The 25,865-nt window shown below is 41.4% G+C and overlaps 1 protein-coding gene across 1 annotated transcript in view; it reads left to right on the forward strand.

Moving 5' to 3' along the window:
- Positions 1-24,710, forward strand: part of CCNYL1 (cyclin Y like 1) — a 31,612-nt gene extending 6,902 nt beyond the window's left edge. Inside the window, exons 2-10 of the mRNA XM_066636702.1 lie at positions 6,637-6,711; positions 7,734-7,768; positions 9,896-9,996; positions 11,833-11,868; positions 14,598-14,649; positions 15,315-15,434; positions 17,177-17,343; positions 21,595-21,757; positions 23,039-24,710. Of these exons, the coding sequence (XP_066492799.1) occupies positions 6,637-6,711; positions 7,734-7,768; positions 9,896-9,996; positions 11,833-11,868; positions 14,598-14,649; positions 15,315-15,434; positions 17,177-17,343; positions 21,595-21,757; positions 23,039-23,155 (866 nt within the window). The 3' untranslated portion in view covers positions 23,156-24,710. The remainder of the gene's footprint in view (positions 1-6,636; positions 6,712-7,733; positions 7,769-9,895; positions 9,997-11,832; positions 11,869-14,597; positions 14,650-15,314; positions 15,435-17,176; positions 17,344-21,594; positions 21,758-23,038) is intronic.
- Positions 24,711-25,865: the final 1,155 nt, after the last annotated feature.

Genomic DNA, 25,865 nt, shown 5'->3' on the forward strand with positions numbered 1-25,865 from the left:
ACATAGTGCTACCAAAAAAGTAACATTCTCTCACAGTTTGCTAGGCAGGTGACAGGCATCAAGGAAATATGAGCCTGACTTTCAGGTTTGCCCTGGCTGCTTGTAAAAGATGAAACAATGATTGATTCCACTTTTGAATTTGAGGTGTGAACATACACGGTGAAGTACTTGACTTGAGTAGCAGTGTGGGAGCATAATATTCCTGGTTGAAAAGGTTGGTACAAACATATCTGTCAAGGAAAAAGTGACACTTCTCAAACCTCAGTTGCTGACTGCATAATGGCATGTACTCTTTGGGAGTCAGTCTTATTGATTGGCTGAACAGAAAATGTGCCTTGCTAAAAGTGACTCCATGTTGTTGCCTTGCCATGCAGTGAGTTTTGACATAGCCTCCCTCCCTGGTGCAAACAGGGCCTTCAGTCCATCCTATGCCTTTTGGGTTCAAAACAAAGAATAAATTTTGAAACCTCAAGTGTTCTCTTTATTTATGCAGAATATTGAGTTGACTGTATCCCTAAAGGCATGTGAGCAGTGTAGAACAATTAAGTTGGTACAATTCCATACTAAACAGTGTGAACATGAAAATCCTATGATTCACGTAGTTGGCAGGGTAGCAATGGAGAGTTAGAATTACAGGCTAAAAGAAAGCTTTAAATGCAGCAGTCACAGTGATGAAACTTGGTACAAACGCATAATTGAAGTATTGGCCTAAAAGTAGTTTTAACAATATGAGCAATAAAAAGAGTAGGACATGATAAAATTAACTACAGTGTTGCTTCTGAAAGGAAGTAGGAATGTTCCCCATTAAAAGGTGGAGTAATTCTAACTTTGCTGCATCATAAGTTCATTCATTTGTAATTATTATTAGGGATGAGGAAGCAAAACTAAAAGCTTTTGTTGATTTCTGCTATCAAAACTTCCAAGGACTGTGCAGCACAATTTTATTCATCTTTACTTAGAAATAACTCTCACTGTTCAATCCTGGGTACCTGTGCAGAGTATTACAGTTTTAATGACTAGAGTTGAATATATTTTTATTGAAGTAGCCCTGTCAATACTGGGAGTGAAAAATGCTTGTGTTTCCTCATTGCCATAGAGCTGATGCGAAGATCTATTTCTTAATTGTTCTAGATTGAACTCCAAATAATACATAAAACTACACTCTAAATTTACAGTAGCTTATCCTGTTACCCTAAGAGTATTTGTACTGAAATGATTGAAAAGTCCAAAATTGGTGATCTTCAGCTGGAATGCTGTGCTTTCTTGGCCTTCTGGAGCAGGATGCAGATGGGGTGTCTAATGTTTTGAAAGGGAAGTACCCCCCCAAATGAACTGGTTGATTTTGAATACCTGGTAGTCTCCTACAAATGCACAGTACATCCTTCTTTTAAATTAACACTTTTTAAAAACCTCACAATGGCCTTGTGAGCATACACAACTTCTGGAATAATTGAGGGTTTTGAGCCAGAATAACAATAGAGGGAGAGGGGGGAAATTGGTTTGTTCAGGGCTCATGTCTGTTCTGGCTGGAACTCTGAACTGAGCCCTGCCAGTCAAAGCTTGTCAGCTTCTGAACTTCCGAAGACTAGCTCCTTTTTTGAAGATTTCTTCGATCTTCAACAAAGAGAAAATGTGTAGATCCTTATTTGAAAGTATTTGTCAGAGGGCTGCTTGGTTTTTTACTCAAACTATCTTTCATGCATATAGGACAGTGTTTGCAACCTAAAACATTAAAAAATACATATGTTCATGGTGGTGGTTTTTCTTTGTGGGTTATCGCTGTGTGGAGAAGTGAGAGCAAAAAGGAAAGGTGACATCAACACAGGAACAACACCTAAAGAGGCACAAGATTTTTTACTGCCCTGTGCATTTTGGTTACATACCTTCATCATGAAAGCACTTGGTATTTTTCTCAGGCAGTTACAAATCATAACCTGGGCTGGGTTCAGTTATTTGTCAGACAAGGGGCACAATCCTAACCAGGTCTACTCGGAAGTAAGTCCTATTTTGTTCAGTTAGGCTTACTTTCAGGAAAGTGTGGTTAGGATTGCAGCCTATGTGAATGAGTTGATTGCTTTTATAAAAAAAAAAAAAAGATGCTTTGAAGAACAAATTCAAAATGCTGGCCAGATTAAAGGAGTATCTCGTTAAAACAAAAAGGAAATTTGAATTTACCCATTTTTGTCCAGCCTACAGGTGTACACATTTGGTCCCTGTTGCATATATGCACTGTTGGGCGGAAGTGGCTTAAGCGTAAACATGGTAGTCTACATTTCTAACCTTTACATTTACTGAGAGCAAAAGTCTGAGTCTCCAGACTGAGAGCAAAATCCAAAATCCAGCTGAAATGTCTGCGTGACTTCCTCTTGGCCGACGATGCAGCTGTCACTACCCACTCTGCCAAAGATCTCCAGCAGCTCATGGATCATTTTAGCAAGGCCTGCCAAGATTTTGGACTGACAATCAGCCTGAAGAAAACACAGGTCATGGTTCAGGATGTGGACTCACCTCCCTGCATTACAATCTCTGAGCATGAACTGGAGGTTGTCCATGACTTTGTGTACCTTGGCTCAATGATCTCCGACACTCTTTCTCTCGATGCCGAGCTAAACAAGCGCATTGGTAAAGCAGCTACCACGTTTTCCAGACTCACAAAGAGAGTCTGGTTCAACAAGAAGCTGACGGAACATACCAAGATCCAGGTCTACAGAGCTTGCGTCCTGAGTACACTTCTGTACTGCAGCGAGTCATGGACTCTTCGCTCACAACAGGAGAGGAAACTGAGCACTTTCCACATGCGCTGCCTCCGACGCATCCTCGGCATCACCTGGCAGGACAAAGTTCCAAACAACACAGTCCTGGAACATGCTGGAATCCCTAGCATGTATTCACTGCTGAAACAGAGACGCCTGCGTTGGCTCGGTCATGTCGTGAGAATGGGTGATGGCCGGATCCCAAAGGATCTCCTCTATGGAGAACTCGTGCAAGGAAAGCGCCCTACAGGTAGACCACAGCTGCGATACAAGGACATCTGCAAGAGGGATCTGAAGGCCTTAGGGATGGACCTCAACAAGTGGGAAACCCTGGCCTCTGAGCGGCCCGCTTGGAGGCAGGCTGTGCAGCATGGCCTTTCCCAGTTTGAAGAGACACTTGGCCAACAGTCTGAGGCTAAGAGGCAAAGAAGGAAGGCCCATAGCCAGGGAGACAGACCAGGGACAGACTGCACTTGCTCCTGTTGTGGAAGGGATTGTCACTCCCGGATTGGCCTTTTCAGCCACACTAGACGCTGTGCCAGAACCACCTTTCAGAGCGCGATACCATAGTCTTTCGAGACTGAAGGTTGCCAATACTATACATTTACTTTATCAAGCATGTTATTTTTGGTGCTTACCTGTTCTCTTCCCACATGTGTGCTATGATTTTGTGACTTTTTGTTTGTTGGCAATCCATAGTTTGCATTTACAGATAGATAGAGAGGGAGGAAGTCTGTGTGCCATATATCATGGACACTTTTCATCTCCTGGAAGATAACTGCTGTGTTTTGTAACAACTAGCCCTATCTGGAAAGTTGGGGCACATAAGTCAGGGGCTTCTTCTAGCCAGTAGCAGGGTGGGTTGAATTTAAATCAAATTTAAATTGCCAAGAAAAACAACCCATTTAGTTAGTTTAAACCGTTTTTGGTTTAATGGTCAGTCCGCCATTAAACCTCTTCATATGCACTTGGCGCTCTTCCTGCCAGTTTTCTGTGAGAAACTAAAGGCTTTTGTAAGCAGTAATTTCCTGGACTGTCTGGATTTAGCTCCTGCCTTCTTGAATTCGTTTCTGCTTGCATGGTTTAAGTGTTTTTGCCGCTGCTGTTTGTTTGTTTTATTGTATGATTTGTATCAATGTGTTAATGTTTTGTTGTAAAAACTGTAATTTTTTTACATAAATGATCCAGAATTTAGATAGTGTCTAAAGAATACACTATCAAACCTGGAATTAAGATACTAGGATCATCAAAAGGTACATTATGTGGTGGGCTCTCAGTATTTGTGGAGGATCCATTCCTCCAGCAGCGGACTTGGCATCTGCGAATACTGAAATTCATGGATGCCAAATCTGTGGATAATAAGGGCCAACTGTAGTGTATCACATCATTAGTCCATCTTCTAAATCGGCATTTTCAGCACAGGCTGGCGGTGACTCTCCAAGATTTCAGATTGGATTTTTTTTCCTTTGTCCTACCACGGTTTGTCCATGCCACAGTTTGAGCCTAGAACCTTTTGCATGCAAAGCAGATGCCAAGCTGACTAATGTGTGTTTAAAGATCAAAACTCAGTTGAGTTCCCAACACATGGAGGTTCCTTTTGGTGGCTTGAATTTTGGAATAGTTCATATGGGTGGAGCCCAAGGCTTCTCATTTATATAATGGTCACAAATAAATCCACTCAGTTGTTTCTGAAGCAGGATTGAAAAGCCAATACCTGGCATTAAGAACCAAGAGACTAAATAATATTAGTATGTCTCGAATACTGACTTCCCCCTGTTATGAGCAGCCCTCTACTTTCTGTCAGGTCCCATGAACACTTTCTATAGAAGCATTTGTGTCAAAAGGAGACAAGTAGGAGGAAAGAAACCTGCAGAAGGGAACCTTTCTGCCCCGCCCAGAAGCTGCTTCTTAGAGTACTGTTCCTTGGGAGATGGCATATGGCATAGGGACCTGCAAGGATTAAGTGTAGTTGGGGCAGAGACGCGTTATATGAGCAATTTCCTGAAGCTCCATGCAATACTCTTGTTTCCAAGGGGCCCCCCCAACCCTTAACACTTAAGCGTTATACAACTAAGGAACATGATGTTTTGATGCCTCTTAACTTTCATTAGACAATAATTGTTTGAAACCAGTTAATTTTATGGCATGTATTCACTGAACTTCTATATTTCACTAGTGAAACAAAACATTAACCAAAAATAAGACATTACTGTAACTGTTGACCTTTGTGGAATGGGTCTACAGTACTACCCAAAGGACAAGACTCGCATGCATTCATGTGTGTATCTTAATGATTTCATTCATTCACTTGCTGGTGGGGTTATCCAGTATAAGGTCGTAACTTCAAGGCTTGTTGCATCAGTGCATTGAAAGAGAGTGTGTACAGTGCCTGGGCAGCAGGGATAGAAACAGAGGACTGTTTCACTGTGGCATGAGCATTGGCCGGTATATCTGCAGTGTAAATTGCTCAGAACAGCTGTTCATCCTTGGCAAAAACCTGAGCTATGTGCTTGTAATTCTCCACTGTGGTAGGCTGCAGTGTATTGTCTTGGTTTGCATCTGACCCTGCATTTTCATAGCATAATAGGCCATTAGCCACCAACCTTCTTGGCAAGTCCACTACAAGTCACACCTAGAGTACAATGATGTCACTCAGTCTAGTATGTATATGAAGTATACGGTTTCTAGACCCATATCCATATGAACCCACTCCTTGTATGGTTTTGCTCTGCTGGCCGTTGAGTTGGGGAGAAGACCGTGTGACTTGGGACAGGTACAGCTGAAATAAGAAAGATCCTTACAAGGAAATATGGTCTTTCTTTGACTGTTTTGGGGAAATTGGTTCAGTCTCCAATTTCTTTTCCTTTTCTTGCCTTCTGTGTATGTGTGTGCCTCTTCTACTTTCCACCATTTTTTCCTTCCAGTAGCCATAGATGAGAAATCAACCATATTTTGGCTTTTTGTAGACAAGGGGTGGGGAAAGGTGAGTTGCTCTTAACAGAGTGCTATTTTGTGACTATGCTATAAACAAGAAAGATTTTGGTTTAAGACATAATCCTTACCCAAGATGGTTTTGTAATGCAGAAAGGCCTCAGTAATTTTTTATTTCTGTGTATTGCGTCTGTATAGACAAGTTTTTTGATGTCCTGTCCTAGTGGGTATAATGTAATCTAACAATAAAATATTTGACTTTTTTCTCAAACCTGGATGATTACAGTGTTTGAGATTCTTGGAGTTGTCTTGCAGACATTTTTAACTATATCAGACTTTTAGATACAGTTTTCCCTTCCCCCCTCCTTTTAGATAGAAAACTAAACTGAAGTTGAGTTGTTAGATAATGTTAAGAAATCGCCTAACATTTGCTTATTCATACTGATTACTTGAAGCGGCCTATTTGTGGCCACCTGAATTACATGCACAAATGACTTCATAACCTCAAAGTTGTGGCAAAGCTCTGCTTAGATGTTTTTGTAATTTTGAGTTTTGGTACAATTGGGGTAGTAGAGGATAACTTGAAATCAAACAGGATGGGGCAAAGTCCCAACCAGATCTGAGTTCAGTGTGCTGAGCAATAGAGTATTATAATCATCACTTTGTAGATAACTTATTGTGATCTATAATAGGGTATTTTAATGGTTCCATTTGTGATGCTTCTTGAATTTGTGAAATGTAATGTATAGATGGTAATCATGTATTGGTATACACATGAATTGTGTGTAAGAAGTCAGTGGGGCAGGGAGATTCTAGGAATTGATTCAGTCTGCTTGGAGTTTTTAATGGTAGGAGAGAGCAGCTTTAGTCAAGCTAGGGTTTTTCCTCTGCTATTTGCTGTTCTCCATAAACCTCAAGCTGAAGAAATATCTTTTCATGATCTTTGTTTCAGATTTAGCTTTGGAGTCAAATCCATCTGACCATCCTAGAGCAAGCACAATTTTCTTGAGCAAATCCCAAACAGATGGTAAGTTAACATTTGCTCTTGATTTTAAAAAGGGTGTGTGTCTGTATCCATGCAAGAAAGCTAGATGGAGTGGGTATTTATATTTTAATTAAAAAGAAATCCCACTGTATTAAGTTCCTTACGCTTACTGATTCTTGCTTCAAGAAGTTTGGTGCTTCAAAATGTTTTGCTGCTCTTCGGAGTGCTTTTTAACGGCTACTTGTACAAGAAACATTTTGTAATCTTAATGCTTCTCATTCACTCCCTTGGAACATTCCCATAGAACTAGGAAGGGTTGTCTTCTGTATCTGAGAATTTCTGGCAGTTGGCAATAGCTGTCTTATGACTAGTGCTTGAAGAAAAATCTGCTTAAAGATTTTTTTCCTGACTGATTTGGTTTGCTGTACAGCTTGAAACTCAGTAGCTGTAAATGGCACAGTTCCTAATAGCACTTATTTTTGTAGTCGCATGTTCCTGGTGATTAAATGTTTGGTTCAGCTTGGATTATTTCTCAAACTAGCAATGAATGTATAAGAGAGTACAATCTAGTCAAGCTTTACAACTTCTTCAAATGATCAGTATTAAATCACAGTTCAAGTAATATTTTTTTCCTTTTCCATGAAGTGCAGCACCTTTACCTCCCTCTCCCAATACTTGAATATCTCCTTCATCTTCTAAAGTTGGTTGTCTTGTTAAAATGTATGTTGAATTTTCATTCCTTGTGTTTCTAGTTGATAGGATGAACTACAGTAGCACACCAGTTGTGACAGTATTATGTGGGAGCTGGTCCTCTTGACTGAAGTGGTGCTTATTCTGTGTAACATTTAGAATTGGGGTCCATGTTAGGCTGCCACAAATGCGAAATACCTTGAAGTTGATGGATTTCATTCAATTTAAGGCTGTGAACTATTGTCATAGTCAAATTTAAAGTTTCACTGTGTGCTTGAGGGATAAAAACTTCCAGCAACAAAGCAGCTGCAAGTTTTCAGAGCACAATTTATTTTGAGATGAGAGTATTTATTGAATTTGTTCTTCCTTTTTAGTGAGAGAAAAGCGAAAAAGCAACCACATCAACCATGTAAGTATACCTAACCAGATTTTTAAAAGTGTATGTCGAACTAGTCAGCTAGTTTTAGAAAAGAAACTGCTGTAGTAAGCTTTGGTTCCAGAATTTTGCTATTTACCTTTCTAATTTGTTTTTATTTTCTCATTTTTGAAATTAGTGGGATTTGAAAAGTTAAGCTGACTCATGTCTTTTGTTGCTCTGTTTTAATAGGAAGATGATTGTTCCAGTCAGCTGGAAAGTTAATAGAGATGGCTTAAAGTCTTAAAGCTTGCCCCCAGAATTTTTGTTTTGTGAGGCTTGCCCTCAGAATTTTCTGTTTTGTAGTGTGGGGCAGACCCACTTGGAGCAAAAAATTATATATATACTTGGCCTTACGTAAGAAATGGCAAATAAGCATTTATAATTGCAAATGAGTGAAATCCTTGCTCTGGTACTTTTAAACCATTCAGTGCATAGTAAAAACAAGATTCCTTTTTTGAAAATCCTCTTTTTGGTGCAGTCGAACACCATTCCATAGTATTTGCTTGGCTGCTACACTGTATTGCAGAGGAAGCACATCTACAGTGGTGCCTCGCAAGACGAATGCCTCGCACACGAAAAAACTCGCAAGACGAAAGTGTTCTTGCGATTTTTTCTGGTGACTCGCAAGATGAATTTTTCTATGGCCGTGCTTCGCAAGACGAATTTTTAAAATTAAAAAGTTGAAGTTTTGTGCTTGAAATTTTTGAAATCCTCTGTACAGTATGTATGCCTTTAAAGAGCACTTAATAAACACTTTGTAAACCAAATTTGACTTTGTTCTGACTTTTTTTGCCCATAGGAACGCATTAATTAAATTTCAATGCATTCCTATGGGAAACCGCGCTTCGCAAGACGAAATTTTCGCAATACGAAACGACTTGCGGAACGAATTAATTTCGTCTTGCGAGGCACCACTGTATTTGCATTATGGAAATGAAGAATTAAGGTTTCAAGTGCAAATACTTTAGTGAACAGGAAATTCTTCAACTTAGTTAATACTATAATGCTCTTCACTAACTGTGTGTAGTAATGAGAGCTAGAGTAGAGGGGAGAAGTCCACCTGAGATAAATGGGACTATTGTATTTAGTCGCTACCTTTTTTCCCAATGCTACTTCATTTGAGTGCTGTTTCCCAGCCCTGGTAGAACAAATGTCCTGTCTTTCAGTTTCCAATAAGTTTCAGTTATATTTTGGTACCAGTGTAGGAGGGCAGAAGGTGATTGTGGACTACTGGCCAGTTTCTGCTCAGTGCAACTCCATTCATTTGCTGAGGTTCTTACAAAGAATTTTGGATTAAGGCGATCTTGATCTATCCTGTCGAAGCTCATTTTACCTTGAGCAAGAGGATCGCATATCCAGCATTAGTTATACCTAGTGGGGATATAACTTAAGGAGAATGTGATTCTGGTTGTGAGCCTTTGTTTTAATGCTGCATTTATAGTTCTTACTCTGTTATTAATCTGCTCATGTGAGATTGTTTTCAGTTGGTTTTAGAGTATATTGTGTTTTTTAAATTTTATATAACTGCTGTATTGTGTTAATTAGTTTAAACTATGTTGTGAGCTGCTTCGAGCCATGGAAAAGCAGCATGAAAATCTTTTAAATAAAAAAAATTTCCTTTTAAAGAGAGCCTAAGGAGACATTATCTCTTCGTAAATTTAAAGAGATTATTGGCCCACAGATATTTCGATAAAATTAGATTGTATAAGACTGGTTAGCCTATTCTTTAAAGTACTTGCCATCAGTTTTCATAGAAGCTTTGATAAGTGATCTGGTGCCTTAGTCAAGTACCTGGTCCTGGGGGAAGAATCCCTCTGCTAAGGCTCCCTTAGTGTTTGAGCATGCACATATATGCACATGGCCCCTGATTGAAGTAGGCACTCTACCCTGGGTTCACTGTGTGGGTAAACTACGTGGATTCATAGTGTATCTCTGTATTGTTTCTCAGATCACCAGTATTCTGGTGTTCAAAGTATTCAAAGTATTCTGTTGCTTTGTTTTATGTGTCTGTCTACTCGCGGGAGCTTGGGAGAAGGAGGGTGCTGACTAATGATAAACTCAGAAATCGAGGTTTTGGAAGCAGACTTTTAAACACAAACGCCCTTTCTTTCATTGTAGGTTTCTCCAGGGCAGCTTACAAAAAAGTATAGTTCATGTTCAACAATATTTATAGATGACAGCACAGTCAGCCAGCCTAATCTTAGGAGCACAATAAAATGGTAAGTAGTGCTGGGCCTGGGAGTCTATTCTTATGGATCTACTTGCATAATTCTCTGGATGAACTTCAGATTGTGGCAGAACTTGACCAAAGTGGAGAATCTTGATTTGTATGATGGGGAAAAGGGAAATTACCCACCCCAAGTTCTTGGTGGTGAAACAAGGGGCATCCAGCTGGAACCAAGGAGTTATATGAAAACTTGGCTGTGGGAGAACTCCATGTGAGACCTATGGTGGTGGCCTGCCACCTAGTGGCATCCAGTTAAACCTTACCTAGTTTTGAAGCAACTGAGCTTTATCACCCTCTTACCTTATAAAATCCTAATCTGTCAGAGGCAGTGCAATTGCTATAACCTGATTCTGAACAGGGATTAAAAAACAGCCCTGATTTGTCGTAGGCTGCTCACTTAACTCACATTGGTTGCAGATACGTGTAAGCTTGTTCAGGTCAAAAGTGGTGGATGTGGCCAGAGTTGAAAACACCTCCTGTGGGGAAAAATAGGTTCACAACCAGAACTAAGGGAGATTGTAAGTGTAACATAAAGAATCCTATATAGCCCTACCATAGAGGATACATAGATGATTTAGTCAGGGCTTTTAGTTTAGCAGTATTTAGGAAGAATAGAAGGTAATCTTCCTTTTTTATTCAGTGTTCTTGGGCTAACTCTTTAATTTGTAGTGTGCCCAGTTGTTGGGGTTCTGCATCTCATGATTCTCCAATGCAGAATTAATGAAATCATGTTGCAGCTTAAAGTTAGATGACTTTCATGCACTATAAAAATTCTGAAAAGTTTTGCTTAAGTGTACCATACACTGTTGCAGCTCATCAGTCTTCCCAAGCAAGCTATTCAAATACAGGGCAAGCTTCTTAAGGGATAACACCATGTAAATAGATTTAGCCCATTATAGGCATGGTCCACTTGAAAATTAACATGCACTGTGAACCCCTCACATTCCTCCAAAGAGCAAGTTGTTCAGGCTCTGTGGACCATGATCATTAACATTCTCCAAGCTTTCAGATTATCTGGGTAGTGAAAAGTTGACTGCACAGTGGATGTGTGGGGCATTGGGGATTCCCTTTTTCATTCAGCTAGGGCTGTGTAGTGTGACTGGCCTTATGAATAGTTTGTACTTCTGCAGTATTCACTTTGCTCTCCTCCCTCGCCTAATGAACCCTACCCCTTCCCACCAGTGGGAGTGGAGAGTGCCTTTACATCAGCAGTGTCAAGAAGCTGATGCGTGTGCTTGCTGTTCTGCCTATAGCATTGCCTATCCAGCAGCTTGGTATAGGAATGAATTATATTGAAAACTGGCCCTCTTCTAAACCCATCATTGTCTCTCTCCCCCCCCCCCCCCCACTTTCCCTTGGTCTTATAGTGGAAAAGAAGTGACTGGAAGATTTTACCTGAGCTCAGCAGCATAAATTGTAATATTAGGTTTATCTTCCTATGTCTTCTCTGTTAAACGCCTTTGGCTCGGGTCAGACTTCCTGTAACCCTGACGGTCTCTTTCCCAACTCATGTATGCATCCAGATTGTCATTCACTCTTCATGAAATGACACATCTCTTTAACCCTGTGAACTATCATTTGTGATCTACTTGCTGGCATCATTCTTTAGCAGTCAGCCTTGCATTAATATGGTTAATAAGACGTACGTTTAAACTAAGCTGCTTTAGAATGAGTACAGTTGAAAATGGGCCTTCAGAAAAAGAACAAGTTGATAAAGTGGCTCTAGTTATAAAAATCTGTTTTTGTCCCTAACAGCAATCTTGCATCAACATGGAATTCATAGAACCGCTTTGAATGAAATTACTTTTTTTCCTCCCTCTCCTCACAGTGTGACGTTAGCAATATACTATCACATAAAGAACAGGTGAGCACTGCTTAAAACTATTGTCTGTAGGTCATTGCAGTGATGATGTCTGTAGTTTAGCCACTGGTGCCTGAAGAATCTAATGCTGTGGCTGATGAATGGGCCAGTAGAGTTAAATTGGGGTTCTAGAGACTGAAAACAAAATGGAGTTCAATTTGGGGCTAATGTGTTACTTTATTTTACAGTCTCATGCTTGGTGCAAGCTAATGCCCAGATAAGAAGGGCATTTTACAAAAATGGCAATGTCATTTTACAAAGATGGCTGTAAAAATATCAGAGGCAGAAACTACATAATGATGGAATGTGATCTTTGCATTCAACACTTAAAAGTTTCCTTTATATCAGGGGTCTCCAAACCCCAGCCTCTATCTGGGGCCCACGGCAAGCCTCTATCCAGCCCGCGGCCAACCTCTTGGTCCCTGAAAGCCTCTGGCCCACTCAACTGAACATGACCAGAATTGTGCTCTGTTTGTGTCTGGAGGGTGTCCTGAGGGTCAGAGAGGTTGAATGAATGAGCCCATTTATTCACTCATCTAAGTTCCATCTCTACTTTATTTATTTAAATTTTATATTTAAATTTTTTTTCCGGCCCTCAAAACCATGCCAGATATTTGATGCGGCCCTTTGGCCAAAAAGTTTGGAGATGCCTGCTTTATATGAAGGAAGATGACTCATAGCCACCTTGTGTAGCTCTGTGCATAGTCATTTACCGAGTCAGAACTGGAGGCAAGGGATGCAACTATCATGCACCGTCCTCCACTCTGAATGATGTTGAGCTATTTCACTGCAAGGGATTAAAATTAAACATAGTTCACTGGTGATGAGGGGAATCTCTTAAAACAGGGGTGCTCAATAGGTGGATTGTGATCTACCGGTAGATCACGAGGCAAAATGAGTAGATCGCGGCGTGCCGACCCCCCCCCCTTCAGGTGCCTCTGGGAGGAAACGCCGGGAGTAAGGCCCATTGTACTCAATGGGGCTTACTCCCAGGTAAGTGTGGCTAGGATTGCAGCCTCACAGCCTAATCCTAGGTATGTCTACTCAGGAGTAAGTCCTGTTATACTCAGTGGGGCTCAAGGTACACCAACATACATTGTACACATAAATGTTATGTTATGATGGCGCGAACATTGTAAAAAAAACTCTGGTAGATCTCCGGGCCTTGCTGGGTTTCAAAGTAGCTCTCGAGCCAAAAAAGTGTGAGCACCCCTGCCTTAAAACATTGGAGCCACAGTATCAGCCCTCATGAGTCACAGATTTGACTTGTGTTCTGATTTCTGCAACTTCTGCATGTATAAAATTGTGCTGTATGTACATCTCTTTGAATCCCTTCTGAAGAAACAATTCAAATCTCTAAGCCTCATGATCTGTGGCAGGGGTTTTCAAACTGGGGTGTCGTGACGCCCCAGCCTGAGGACCCAGGCTTCTGCTCCCTTAAGGGGCAGGGGGCAGGGACGTGGCAGGGACGCAATCCCCAGGATCGCGTCGCTCAGGGAGCTGCAGGGGCTTGGCTGCACTTACCAGAGCCTCCTGCAGCCTCCTAGGGGTAAGGGGAGCCCTGCGCGACTGTCTGCAGGGCTCCCCAAAGTTTTAAAGTGTAAGTGGAATGATCGCGCCCCACCTCCGCAAAACCGGAAGTGGAGCGTGATCGCTCCACTTTCAGTTGTTAAGCTTCAGGGAGCCCTGCAGACAGTTGCGCAGGGCTCCCCTCACCCCCTAAAGGCTGCAGGATTTTCTGGTAAGTATAGCCAAGCTCCTGCAGCCCCCTGAGTGATGCGATCCTTGGGATTGCGTCGCTGCTGTCCCCGCTGTCCCCCCTGCCCCCACAAGGGCTTAGAGCAGTTTTCAAACTCCCTGAGAGTTTGAAAATTGATTTATGGAAATATATTTTAAATAAGTGGATAGGAGACATTTTGGGGGGTCGAGTGTCAGTGTACCCCATATGGTGGTTTTTAACACCATCTTACATTTGGTCTCCTTTCACCACATTCTTACTGTTTACTCACCCAGTTCCTTTCTCTTGCCCCCACACCAAAGCTTCCTAAAAATTCCACATTTTGCAAATCTACACAGGTTACTAGGCTAAAAAATGTTTTGCTTTTCAGTCTGTTCACCGTCAGGCATTTTTATGGCATATGTGATCATCTTAAAAAGTAGAAATCTCTTCCTCCAGCTCTTCCAGCTTACCTCAGGTTCCTGTCCCTGCTAGAGGAGTTTAGCCACTTACCTGTGGCATCTAACAAGTACAAGACTGAAATATCAGTGGCAAAATCAAAGCATGTGAAATATTAGCAGTTATCCTAACCTTTATTTAATTATTGGTTACATGTGTTTTCCATAATTTGTGTAAGGAGCCTGGCTGGACACTTTACTTTCACTACAACCCTGTGAAGCAGGTTAAGTTGAAATGTGCCTTGTTCGACTTCATGACTCTTAACTTCATAGGTGAGCAAGACCCACAGCTGGGTTTTGCTTCTGAAACCAAAGCGTTAGCCACAACACCATGTTAAATGCGATACAACGATGCTCCAGAAACTTGCGAAATTTGTGTTAAACACTTAGAACAGTACTTTGCAGAGGGATGAGAAAGGAGGGGGGCAGGCGTTAGGTATGCTTTGCCTCTGCTACACTTACTGTTGATCAGGATGCTTTTTCAGCATTGTCTTGGGAATCTTGTCTTGGGGAAAAGCTTTGCTAATATGAACACTGTGCATCTTGTTTTGTTTTAGGGATTCAGATAGATCACTGGATATTTTTGATGAGAAGTCGCATCCACTCACGGTAAATTTGACTTTTTAAATCCTAGTTTATCTTGATTGTTTGAGGGCATCTAGTGTGAGCAGATAAGTGCTTGGTTCCCAGCAGTAAAAACGTTTGTTTTCAATTTGTTAAGGTAAGCCAAGTTTGATGAACAAATAAAATGCTTCTGTTGCAGCTTCTGTCTCTCTGGTGTGCAAAAAAGTTTTATTTGAAACTTCAGATTACCTTTTGGCTTTCTGGGCATTATAGTAAATGATGCTGCAGGCTGCTGTCTTTGGGTTTTTCATTCCATACTTGATTCTGGCTGTGTTTCAGGTGGCAGCTAGAATAGTGGTTGAGTCATTTTGGAAGAACTATACTGTACTAATATACCACTTGGTTGGATCAGGAGGTGCTTGCGTGCAAAATACTTCAGCGTACAAAAGGGGGTTTCTCTTTCCATGTGGCTCTCAAATCAAAACACTGCTTCAGAGTGTTCTGTGGAACTTTTGAGAACAGTGGGGAGAAGAGAGGCTGCAATAGAAACAAAGGCTACAAAGCCGCTCTGTGCTCACACAATACTTTGGAGCCCAGTCCACATATATAATCAGTTAGAAGTTATTAATACAGGGCACTTTGGCAGAGCTTTCAAAGTTGAAGTCATATTTTGCCTTTTTAAAGTTCTTCTCACTTATGTCCTGTTTTAGCGAGAAGAGGTTCCAGATGACTACTACAAGCATGATCCTGATCACAAGCACATCTATCGCTTCGTACGTACTCTTTTTAGCGCGGCACAGCTGACGGCTGAATGTGCAATAGTGACACTGGTAAGAAGTCCTTAACTGCAATATCCTTGTATTCTCTTTTTTGTGTGTGCAATGTGAACTGCATGTACAGTACTAGAATTAAGCAGGCCCCACCTAATGACTCTTTAGTCAGTGGTGGCTAAGGTTTTGTTGCCTTGAAACAGAGAACTTAATGTCAGAAATAGAGAACTGTCCATTATAGCAACTTCATAAAGCTTCCACTAGAGGAGCCTGTTTAGTTGCTGTCACCTAAATCCGCTTCAGAAGTTAAAGAGGTGCTTCCAGGGTCAAAATGGTTTTGGACACGTTAAAACCTTGCTGTCAGTATTTTTGCTGTTATGAGTACAGATGTGCCCCAGTATCTGCAGGGGTTCCATTCCAGACTCTCTTGTGGATAACATGAATCTGTGGATACTGGGGATGCCCTTTTTTTAAAACTAGGGAAATGAATAAAAAAGGCAGAAATTCTTTTTTACCAGTGCACAACAAAACCTTCCAAGCTGCCTGCAGCCTCTTCCTGGTCACTCCAGGACTCCTCCCTTCCCCCACTGTCACCCCAGAATGCATCGTGACCAGGAAGGGAATGCATCACAATACTTCTGGGGTGACGTTGATGGGAAAGGAGCTGCCTCGGAGTCACTAGGAAGAGGCTGTAGGCAGATCGGAAGGCTGCCTGGAGCCCTGATAACACAATGGTTTCACTGCACTCTGGTAAGGAATCAGTTCTGATGTCTTTAATTCACTTTCCCTACTTTTTAAAAGGATGTCCATAGATCCGCAAATAACTGAAACCGTGAATATCAGTGCCCACCTGTTATTAAGTCTCTTTGCTATAATGTTTGCTTCCAGGGCTTTTAGAATGATCCATTTACAGACTTGCACATAGAAGATTTTACATGACTTTGAGAAATTATTCATAAACAAGAGTTATGAGGAACAAAGTTTTCATAAACAAAGAGAATCTGAATAGTTTGCCTCCTGACCTATCCTGCAATATTGACATGCATAACCAATTCCTGTGTGTTTCCATGGGAATCCTGAAAGTCCCACATGAAGAATTGACCTTTAGGAAATGCTTTCTCTCCAACATGAAGTTCTTCTGCCACTAGTTGGCACTGTTTACCACAGAAAGGAGCAAATATTGCTTAATGTAGCCTGAGGTTCTGAAATTGCTTGTTACAGAAGTTGCCAATTTCTATCCTAAACACTAATCATTCAGTCATCTGGAGTGGGTCCTTTTTGCCTATGTACATGATGTTAATGCCGAACAGTAAAAATGTGTTGCTGTTATAAGGGTGTGTAGCTCTAGTGCCAACAGACTTCACTTTAAAGTTGTGATCAGAAACTCCATAGGTGACTACGTCGTGACAGAACTAATTGGAACAATTAAGTTTTACCTTAGGTGGCAACATGGACTCAGTAGTATTGAAGGTACAGTTGGCTCATGCAGTGAAATATTGTCGAAAACATGCACTACAAGGAGAGGAGAATGGGGGGGAGGCTTATCAGTAATGAGGTTTGCAGTGATATTCAGTAACATTTATTTTGTCCAGCTTAATCTGCATTTTGAAATATCTTGAGAAATACTAGTTCAGAGTAAGGTTCTTGGGCTTCAGAGACTGAATTATATTTGGTCTGCTTTAAAAGGAGAATACTTACGGAGAGTACAGAAAAATGATGTGTTGTATCTGAAACATTTGCAGCATTTGTTCTCCAGCAAAAGTTTCAGCTGGGAAGCCTTAAGAGCAGTTTTCTCTCTGCAGGTTTACTTGGAAAGGCTCTTAACCTATGCAGAGATTGACATCTGCCCAAGTAACTGGAAGAGAATAGTCCTAGGTGCTATACTGCTGGCTTCTAAGGTGTGGGATGACCAGGCTGTGTGGAATGTGGATTACTGTCAAATACTGAAGGATATTACTGTTGAAGACATGTAAGTCACAAGGTTTGGTTAAATTTTGCTCCTCTGTCTTTTCTGGACTGTTTTCAAAAACCTGCCATTACAGCAGGCCCTTCTTATCCTTGGTTTCTGCACCTGCAACTTTGACTTAATGCAGAAGCCAAACCCGTGTCAGGATGGCCTCACAGAACCTCCCAGACGTGGCCAGAAGTGGAACCTCTTGAACATTACTCAGGAAGGCTGTGTACAATTTCCCCATGCCTCCGAACAGGGACATGACCAGAATGCACTTCCGGTAGTATCCAGGAAGTTGTGTTAGGCCTTCCACCTACTTAAATATCCATGAAAATTGGTATTCGGGGGGGGGGGGGGGGGTTCTAGAACGGATCCTCTGTGGATACCAACGGCCCACTGTACTCTCCACTGCCAGTGGAGAAAAAGTCTTCTCTCTCTAAAATATTTTGGAATCTTTTTTCCCTGCCCCATCCATTCATTAGCTCATCACTAATGCTGTTCTCTAATCTTTTGTACTCTCAACTTCACCTAGGAAGTTCAAGCTTTGTGAACCAGTAACAGTGACCCCTGTATCAACAATGCATGTGCAAGTTGCTGGCATGTGTCTAACACATTTTGGCCCTCTCTGTTTGTCTAGTAAATGGTGGAACAATGAAGTTTTGTTTCCCTCTGGTGTGTTCATTAATGCCACACCATTTAACAAAGGTGTGTGTGTTTGCATTTTCCTTCCCTTTCCCCTTCTGTACTAGAAGAGCTCACTAACACTTCCTTGAGCCTGATCTTTAGAGAGCCTTAGGACTTCCACAGACTTCATAAATGCAACCCACTCCCCCACTGGAATTTGTCCTTCACTTCACACTTCCCTCCTTTCCTTCCACATCTTCACCCTTATTACATATTATATCTGTATGTACACACCTTCAGTAATTGACATTGGGTTCTTAAAATATATGAAAATCATATTTTAAATTTCTTTCATTGGTTTTTAAAAGAATACTGTGGAGTCTCTACACCTTGGACATGACTCTAGGTATTTTGTAAAGGTGCGAAAGGAGCAGATTATGGGAGAATAAGTTCCACACCGAGAGGTTTACTTTAATGAATTATGATAGTTCTTAGCATCTGCAAAGTGCTTCACATACACTGATGTAGTCGTTACAAGTACCCTGTCAGGTAGGTAGAGTTATTATTGCATAATATCTGAGGGAGCTGTGTGTGAGAGGGAGCGACTTGCCATTTGACTTGCCCAGCTGGAGGAAAGTATTGAATTGCAGCACCAGTTCTCCCTCCCTCAGTAAAGGTCGGACACCTTGCCTGAAAGGTGAAAGCAGGATCCCCGGTTTTCATTTTACATGAGTCACCTTGGTTGTTCCATCTGGACTAGAGTCTTTATCCATGTTTTCTATCATGTTGTTTCTCTGTCAAACTGAAATCCAAATAAGCTTGAGTTTATTTTTTAAACTGAAGTCTTCTAATAGTTTTTGAAGAAGTTTTTGCAAAACTGAGAAATTCTTTTCTGCTTCTGTTAAGCTTCACAAAGTATAATTTTAACATCTGAATTGGATTGTAAGCTTATGATCTAGTAATAAAACTTCTAGACAGTGTAACTTTTCTGTAGCTACCTGAAATGTAAAAACTATTTTCATTTTGGTCTCCCATTTTTACGCTGAATGTAAATAAGAGCTCTGTAGTTGGGGGGAATGAGCTCTTAGCTAGGAGCTTTCCAGCAGAAACAGGTAGCTCTTTTCTCGGGGGGGGGGGGGTGTAATTTGGAAACATGATTCTGAAGCACCAGAGTGCTTAATGCAAGAGACCATTGTTTCCATGAGTAAGGACCTGAAGTTCTTATATACAATTTATACTTTGGGATGGGGGAAGGAGTAACCTGCCATTGGCATAATGCAGGGGTGTCCAAAGCTTTTGGCAGGAGGGCCACATCATCTCTCTGACACTGTGTTGGGGGCCGGGGGAAAAAGAATTAATTTACATTTAAAATTTGAATAAATTTACAGAAGTTTACATAAATGAATATATTAAAGATGGACTTATATTAATGAATGAAGATTTTACAATAGCTCAAGGCCTACAAAAGGCCTTGCACAAAGCAAGGCTGGCCTTCCCTTTGCTGCCACTACTGCATCACAGACATGAAACAGCAAGCAGTGGAGGGAGACCTCATCCCACAGCTCACGTGACAGGTCAAACAGTTGCCCTCACACTGAAAGCAGTTGTGTTGGGCCAGTGCAGGCTCCAGCAAGTTTCTGGAGGGCCAGAGGCTCATTGGAGACTGGGGGCTCCCTGAGGGCCACATTGGGCCACATTGGGAGTTTGGGCACCCCTGGCATAATGCATCAGAATTCTGATTCTGTTGAAGGAAATTGTAATGGAAACATACAAAAAATTTAGTCAAACCTGCAGCCACATTAATACCAGCTTTAATGGAGTGCCTTAATCAGAGTGGGAGAAAATCCCAAACCATGCAGCTGCTAATCCTGTAGATTATGCATAAAAGAGGGGCCATGCTGTCCAGTCTTGGGCTGCATGAGATAGTAAATAAAGCAACACAAACACATGGGGCCTTTTTGCTTTCCTAGGTTCTAACCCCCCCCCCCCATTAATAGACTTGTAAATCTGCCAAAGTATTGTGTGTTAACACAATTAAAATGTATTAGCAAGGCCAGTACAAAAGGGGTAAAGGAAACCCTGATCAGCTGATCATCAAAATGTTATCTGATTTACATTTCTGTAAGCTTTATGAGCAGGAAATTAATTCTGGCAATCGACTTAATGGAACTTCAGTCCATCCTGCTAGAAACAAACCACACAAAGCTCCTGTTCAGTTTGAGGCAAGCCAAACAGGAGAAGCAGCCTCCTAGGTTAGTGGTTCTTGTGTTCACCTTCTGCAGGTAAAATGTCAACATTAAGAGGGAAAAATCCTAAAGGTACTTCTGTGTGCACACACCCTGACCCCTCCAAGAGCAAGTAATTGAAATCTCGATGTACATCCCAGCACTTGTGAGTTACGCAACTTCCATTTCTAGGAATAAAGCTCTGTTGTCTGTGGATTAGGAAAATATTTGAAATGCATTGTGATTTTGGCTTCCAGTTTGACATTAAAACCCTTGGAAGTTTTCTGGCACGTTCATGCTCAGGTTTGAACACCTTGCTTCTCATCCTGTTCTTGACAAACTGTAAAATTGGGTAAAGAAATGACTTTTAATGGAACATCAGCTGTTTTGCTGCACTAATGGTCTCTTAATTTAACACTAGGAAAAAATACATTTAAATGTACTATACTGTAAAACTTATGGTGTCCCATCCCTCTTCATGTTTGGCTTTTTGAGGTCAATGGCTTTGAATGCCAAAAAAGGCAGCATCAATATTCTAATAAGGATTAAAACATTGTGTGATCTACTTGTGTATCTGAACAAAAGGAGAACCGTACCTTTTGACACAGTGCTCTTGGGAGTTCCAGAGGGTGTAAGAACCGATTCTGACCTTGCTACTTACCAACCCATTACGAGAAGCAGTTCATCACATGGGCAAAATGTTACGCTTTTCTAAACATTCTGAAGCTGGGTTAACCTGTCCCTGAATGCACAGGGATGGGTGTCAAGAAAATAGTGTCAGCGTCATCCTTACTGTCCTCCTCGTGCGGATAGAGCACCTCTTGGGATTTTTAGGGTAGAGAACTTCTCCTACCTAATGCTGCTTGCTTGCTTATTTATTTATTGCTGGAGATGAATCCATGTTGCCTCAAGAGGCTTTTTACTCAAGATAATAGCAGCGGCTCTTCAGAGATCCATTTGTTGCCATGGTGATATGCCTACTTCTTTTGTTGGTCCCCCCTCTACTTCAACAAAACCCCCTTCCTGTTATCAACCTGGTGAAAATGTCTGCAAGTTCTTTAGAGCTAATCAACAGCACACATCATTCTTTTCATCTGATAACTATAGCACAGGGCCCTGTAAGAAGGAGAATGGAGTATGAATTGTGTACAGCTGTGCTAATGGAAGTCTAAAGAACAGTGCTTCCAAGTCAGAAAGTGAGTGCATGACAGAGCACAACCTTTCCCCCCATGCTGGAATTGAGATTGCACCCTGCCTCTAACATTAATACATTCATATTGTCCCTTTTTTTAAAAGTGATTTGGTTGTGACTGGCAGTAATTTTCAGTAGGAGTTCTGTGTTTGTCTGCTTGGTTTTGACTTCATATCAGCTTAAGATCCTTATTTTGTGCGTGTTCCACTTCACTTCCTTTTCCCCCAGGAATGAGATGGAAAGGCACTTCTTGGAGCTGCTGCAGTTCAATATCAATGTTCCTGCCAGTGTTTACGCCAAATACTACTTTGACCTTCGCTCCTTAGCAGATGACAACAACCTGAGCTTTCTGCTGGAGCCCCTTAGTAAAGAGCGAGCACAGAAACTGGAGGTAATGATCCGAGACTTGGTGTGCTGGGGTATTTTGTTTGCATAACAGCAGCTTCTGTTGCTAATCACATTAGTGTGGTTTGTAAAGCTTTTTGGTTTGGCGTATTTGAGTATTAACCTCTTAATGGCAGAAATTAGAGGAAAAAATGAGACCCAGCCAGATTCAGAAGCCCATAAACACCAGGTGCATATTCAGAGAGTAAGTATTTGTCAGTTTTCAAAACCAAGAGACTCTGTGGTCTGTTAAGTTTGCCACATGCTGTTTTAGGCTGCAATTCAGACTATCTGCATAAAGAGACTGTATGTTTTTGGTATATTGTTTCTATTCAATAATTTGTAGAAGAAAAGGGCATGTGAATTAGCTAACATCATGTTCTTCTCCAGATTCCATCCTCTGCCATATTTTTATAAAGAGGTTCTGGTACTTTTAAAGCTTTGAGTCCCTTCGGGGAGAAAGGCGGGGTAAAAATAAAAGTTGTTGTTGTTGTTGTTATTAAATACTTAAAGGCATCTTAATTATTTGCATACAGTATGTTCTGACTGAGCTCTTGTGTATCGTGTTGGAACTCAGTAACTCTGGCTTTGTAAGACATTAAGTTCACACATCTTAATATGTTTCAAGTGAGGATATTGAGTTGTCCTTTAACTCTTCATGGATAACACGTCTAGAACTAAACTAGAATCCAACATGTTCTAATATTTGGTCTGCTCTCCTTGGGGTGTGATGAGTGCCTATGACTGTCTGAGAATAATGAGCTTGCAAGCAGGCCCGAACCTGGAATATTGGTTTGAATATTAAAAATAACTTCTACAGAACATGCATATATTTCAAAAGGAGTCTGGGATTCAGTATAAGTAAACCTTGTTTGAGAGTTCATGCTTCTCTGAAGGGAGCAGTGGATTTTTTTCCTGAAAAGGCACATCCGAAACCTCTCCAAACTGTGATGTAGTAAGTGTGAGTACATTTTGAGTTTGTACACTAGGATGCCCTTTGTGGCACCGTAAAATTGAAGAATGTCATTGTTCAAGGCTTTAAAAAGCTAGTGAGTAGATTTGCCTGGTTACTGAAAAAGAATTGAGACTAATATAAGCGTAGTAGTTAATTGGTTATGGATAAATATCAATAAAATGCACTGGGGTGAAAGGTCATGCAACTGGATAGGTGCTGATCACAGGACATCATGTGATATGCTTCTGATCTTTCATACTCAGTGCCTCCTTTAAAATGTTTGGATGCTTCCGGTGCATGCATGCATTGATTCTGTCTCCACTTGTTTTGTAGGCTATCTCCAGGCTGTGCGAGGACAAATACAAAGATTTGTCAAAAGCTGCTATGAGACGATCTTTCAGTGCTGATAACTTAGTTGGTATTCGCCGTTCTAACGCCATCCTCTCCTGAGCAAGATGGAAAGCTGCAATGTTGTGGCACCAGCACTCTTGTGGACCGGGAATACCATCACCACTCCAAGCTCACTAGTCAGCAGTGAAGGTGTCTTCCAGCCCAGAGTACAGGGTGAGCAAATCAAACTAAGGAAGCCCAGAGACAGAGGAGCATAATTCAATAGGGGGAAGCGATGAGACCTTGTCAAATCGGCAATGCCCCTTGAAAAATCCAGAGGTGCAAAAACTTTTGTCTTCTTCCTTCCTCCTCTTCTCACTCCCTTCTCAAATCCACAGATGTTTGCTTACTGTGTAGGCCTATAGCTGTGAACTGTGAGTTTTTAATAATGACTAGTTTTAAATTTTAGAATTCAAACATTAACCCAATGATAGTCACAATGGTTGTTCCCCCTCCACCATGCAGGACGTCACTGCAGTTGTCTTTTGGAGCCAGTGCAGTGTTGATGCAGGACTCTTAACACAGTATAAAGCCACCCCGGAGCTGATGCTGTAGCATTGACAGTGGATGGGTGGTTCTTCCCTCCCTCCCACACACTTGCTAATGAGGCTGTTGATGGCTACATTGGTGTTTAACTTAAAGCCCAAGGAAGTGCTGAGTAGCAAGCCATGTGCAAACGGTGTAAGCATCATTTTGCCACTCGAGATATCTAAGGGATTGATCACGTTTTGAGTCGGGAGCAAGGAAATGGTGTGTTCACTAGTACAAAAGCAAGTTGATCAGGGTCCATTTCTCATCAACGATGGTGCTTCTCATGTTCTTGTTCTTCTTCTGGTCAAGCCCTGGGAGAGACAGTCTGTTCCACACTTTTTTGCCTGAGGTGCTGAATAGAGAGCTGCAATGCAAGCTTAGCCCGAACAAATGTACTGACTTTGCAATGGACAATAAAGCTTCTCTACTAAACTCTTCCACTACAGACAGTTCATCTGGGGCAAAGCCTGCTTTTGTCCCAGGCTTCCAAAAGGCTTTATTAAATTAACAATGAGAAGACTCTGGAAGATCCTGGAGTTGTTGAGAGGATATGATGATCTTTAATTGACAAAATGGCTTAAATTTTTTTTTATTCAAAGCCTTGTAGTTAATGCCCCTTTCTTTGGCAGTGAACTCCTAAATTTGGTTTTCCTGAAAATTAGGCTGGATTTGCCAGAAAGGGTATCTGTGCTGAATTAAATTTGCCTTTTTTTTTTAAAGTGGGAGTAGAGTTCCTGAGTTATAAACCTTCACCTTCACATTTTCAGATCAAAACATTTAAATGGCTTGTACTTTAAAACATCTGGTGTAGCACAAAATCTTATGTAGCTCCTCTTGACAGTCTGATTTCTCCATTAAATTTCTTATTGAGGCCAACTTGCTGCTTTGAGTGTTCAATGGCACTTGGACTGTTAGTCTCATGCAGTATTTTAATCCACCAGCTCCAGGCAGGCATCCTACACGGTCTGTGGCTCCAGGTATTGATCACAAGTCAATTTTGACACAAATGCTACATTTTCAGGTGGCTTTCCTTTCTCATGTTTGTATTAAAAGAGACGCTAATAATAAAATCTATTTTAATTAAGTTCAGGTGTTTGTGTGCTTTGTATTTCTGCGTTTCAGTTTCTGTTCCAATTGAACTGAAGTGTATAATGAACTCTTGACAAGGGGCCAGCCCAGCATATGTTGCTGTTGGGTGTCTTCTGCTCAGTGCAAAGAGGCACATAGAGAGTTGTGAACAAGGTCCATTGAAATGTGTAGAAGTGCTGTCTAGATTGCACCAAGTGTGTTTAATGTTGGGGAGAGAAGAAAAAGTGTCACCTTGTCCCAAAGGATATTCCCAGTCAAGATTCTTACAGTTCATGCCCCAAAGCAGGCACATAAGGGTGGTTACCCAAGCAACTGCTCTACACTCCTTTCATGCCCACACTTAGCAAAGATCTTGGTTCCAAAAATTATTTAATGTATCAAGAATGTAAAGAGAGCTTAAGCTGATTTTGCTAGGCTCTGGAGGGCCATATTGATGGCACCACTGTACCCACAGTCAGCCTACTGATTAGGTGACCTGGGTTGCAATCTTATGCTTTTGTGGGGGTAAGCCCCATTGAACATGGTGGAAGTTACTTCTGAGTAAGCATGCATTAATAGAGCAATGCTTGTGGCATGTCCCTCCTTCTCTCTCTAGTGGGGGATTGAAGCACTGACAACAGGAGCTCCATTGATGTTCCTAAAGGGGAACTTCTTGTCTTCCCTAGTCCCAGTATAGTTCACAGATCAAGCAAAAGCTGCTTTCACTGCCCTCTCTCCTACTTGCAAAGAGGTGGATTTGGGTGCCCTTTAAAACTGAAACCAAAGAGCAGGTGGACTGTGGTGAAGGACACCTCCACCAGGAGCCTGTGAAGGGTGCCATCTCACCTCCTTGAGGACTCAAAACTCAGACTGTAAACCATGTGAGTTTTGCCACCATGTGTTCAAAAAACCCCATGGAAGACTTGCAACTCACAGAATAAAGTGAGAAAGGTACTTGGCTTGTTCTGTGGGGAAACACTCACTAGATAAGGAAACCCACATGGGTTTTGTATCCAAATGTGCAATTCTGATGGAAATGCTCATTTCCCACATGGGATTCTGAATGTCTGAAGGCTGTATTTGGTTTCAAGATAATGTGCCTTACAGGCTGATGCTGTGCACATTTGCTTGGGAGTAAGTCACCTTCCTAAATTATTCCTGTCATATGAAG

Source organism: Tiliqua scincoides, chromosome 1, assembly GCF_035046505.1.
Source record: "Tiliqua scincoides isolate rTilSci1 chromosome 1, rTilSci1.hap2, whole genome shotgun sequence".
NCBI classification, from domain to species: Eukaryota; Metazoa; Chordata; class Lepidosauria; order Squamata; family Scincidae; genus Tiliqua; species Tiliqua scincoides.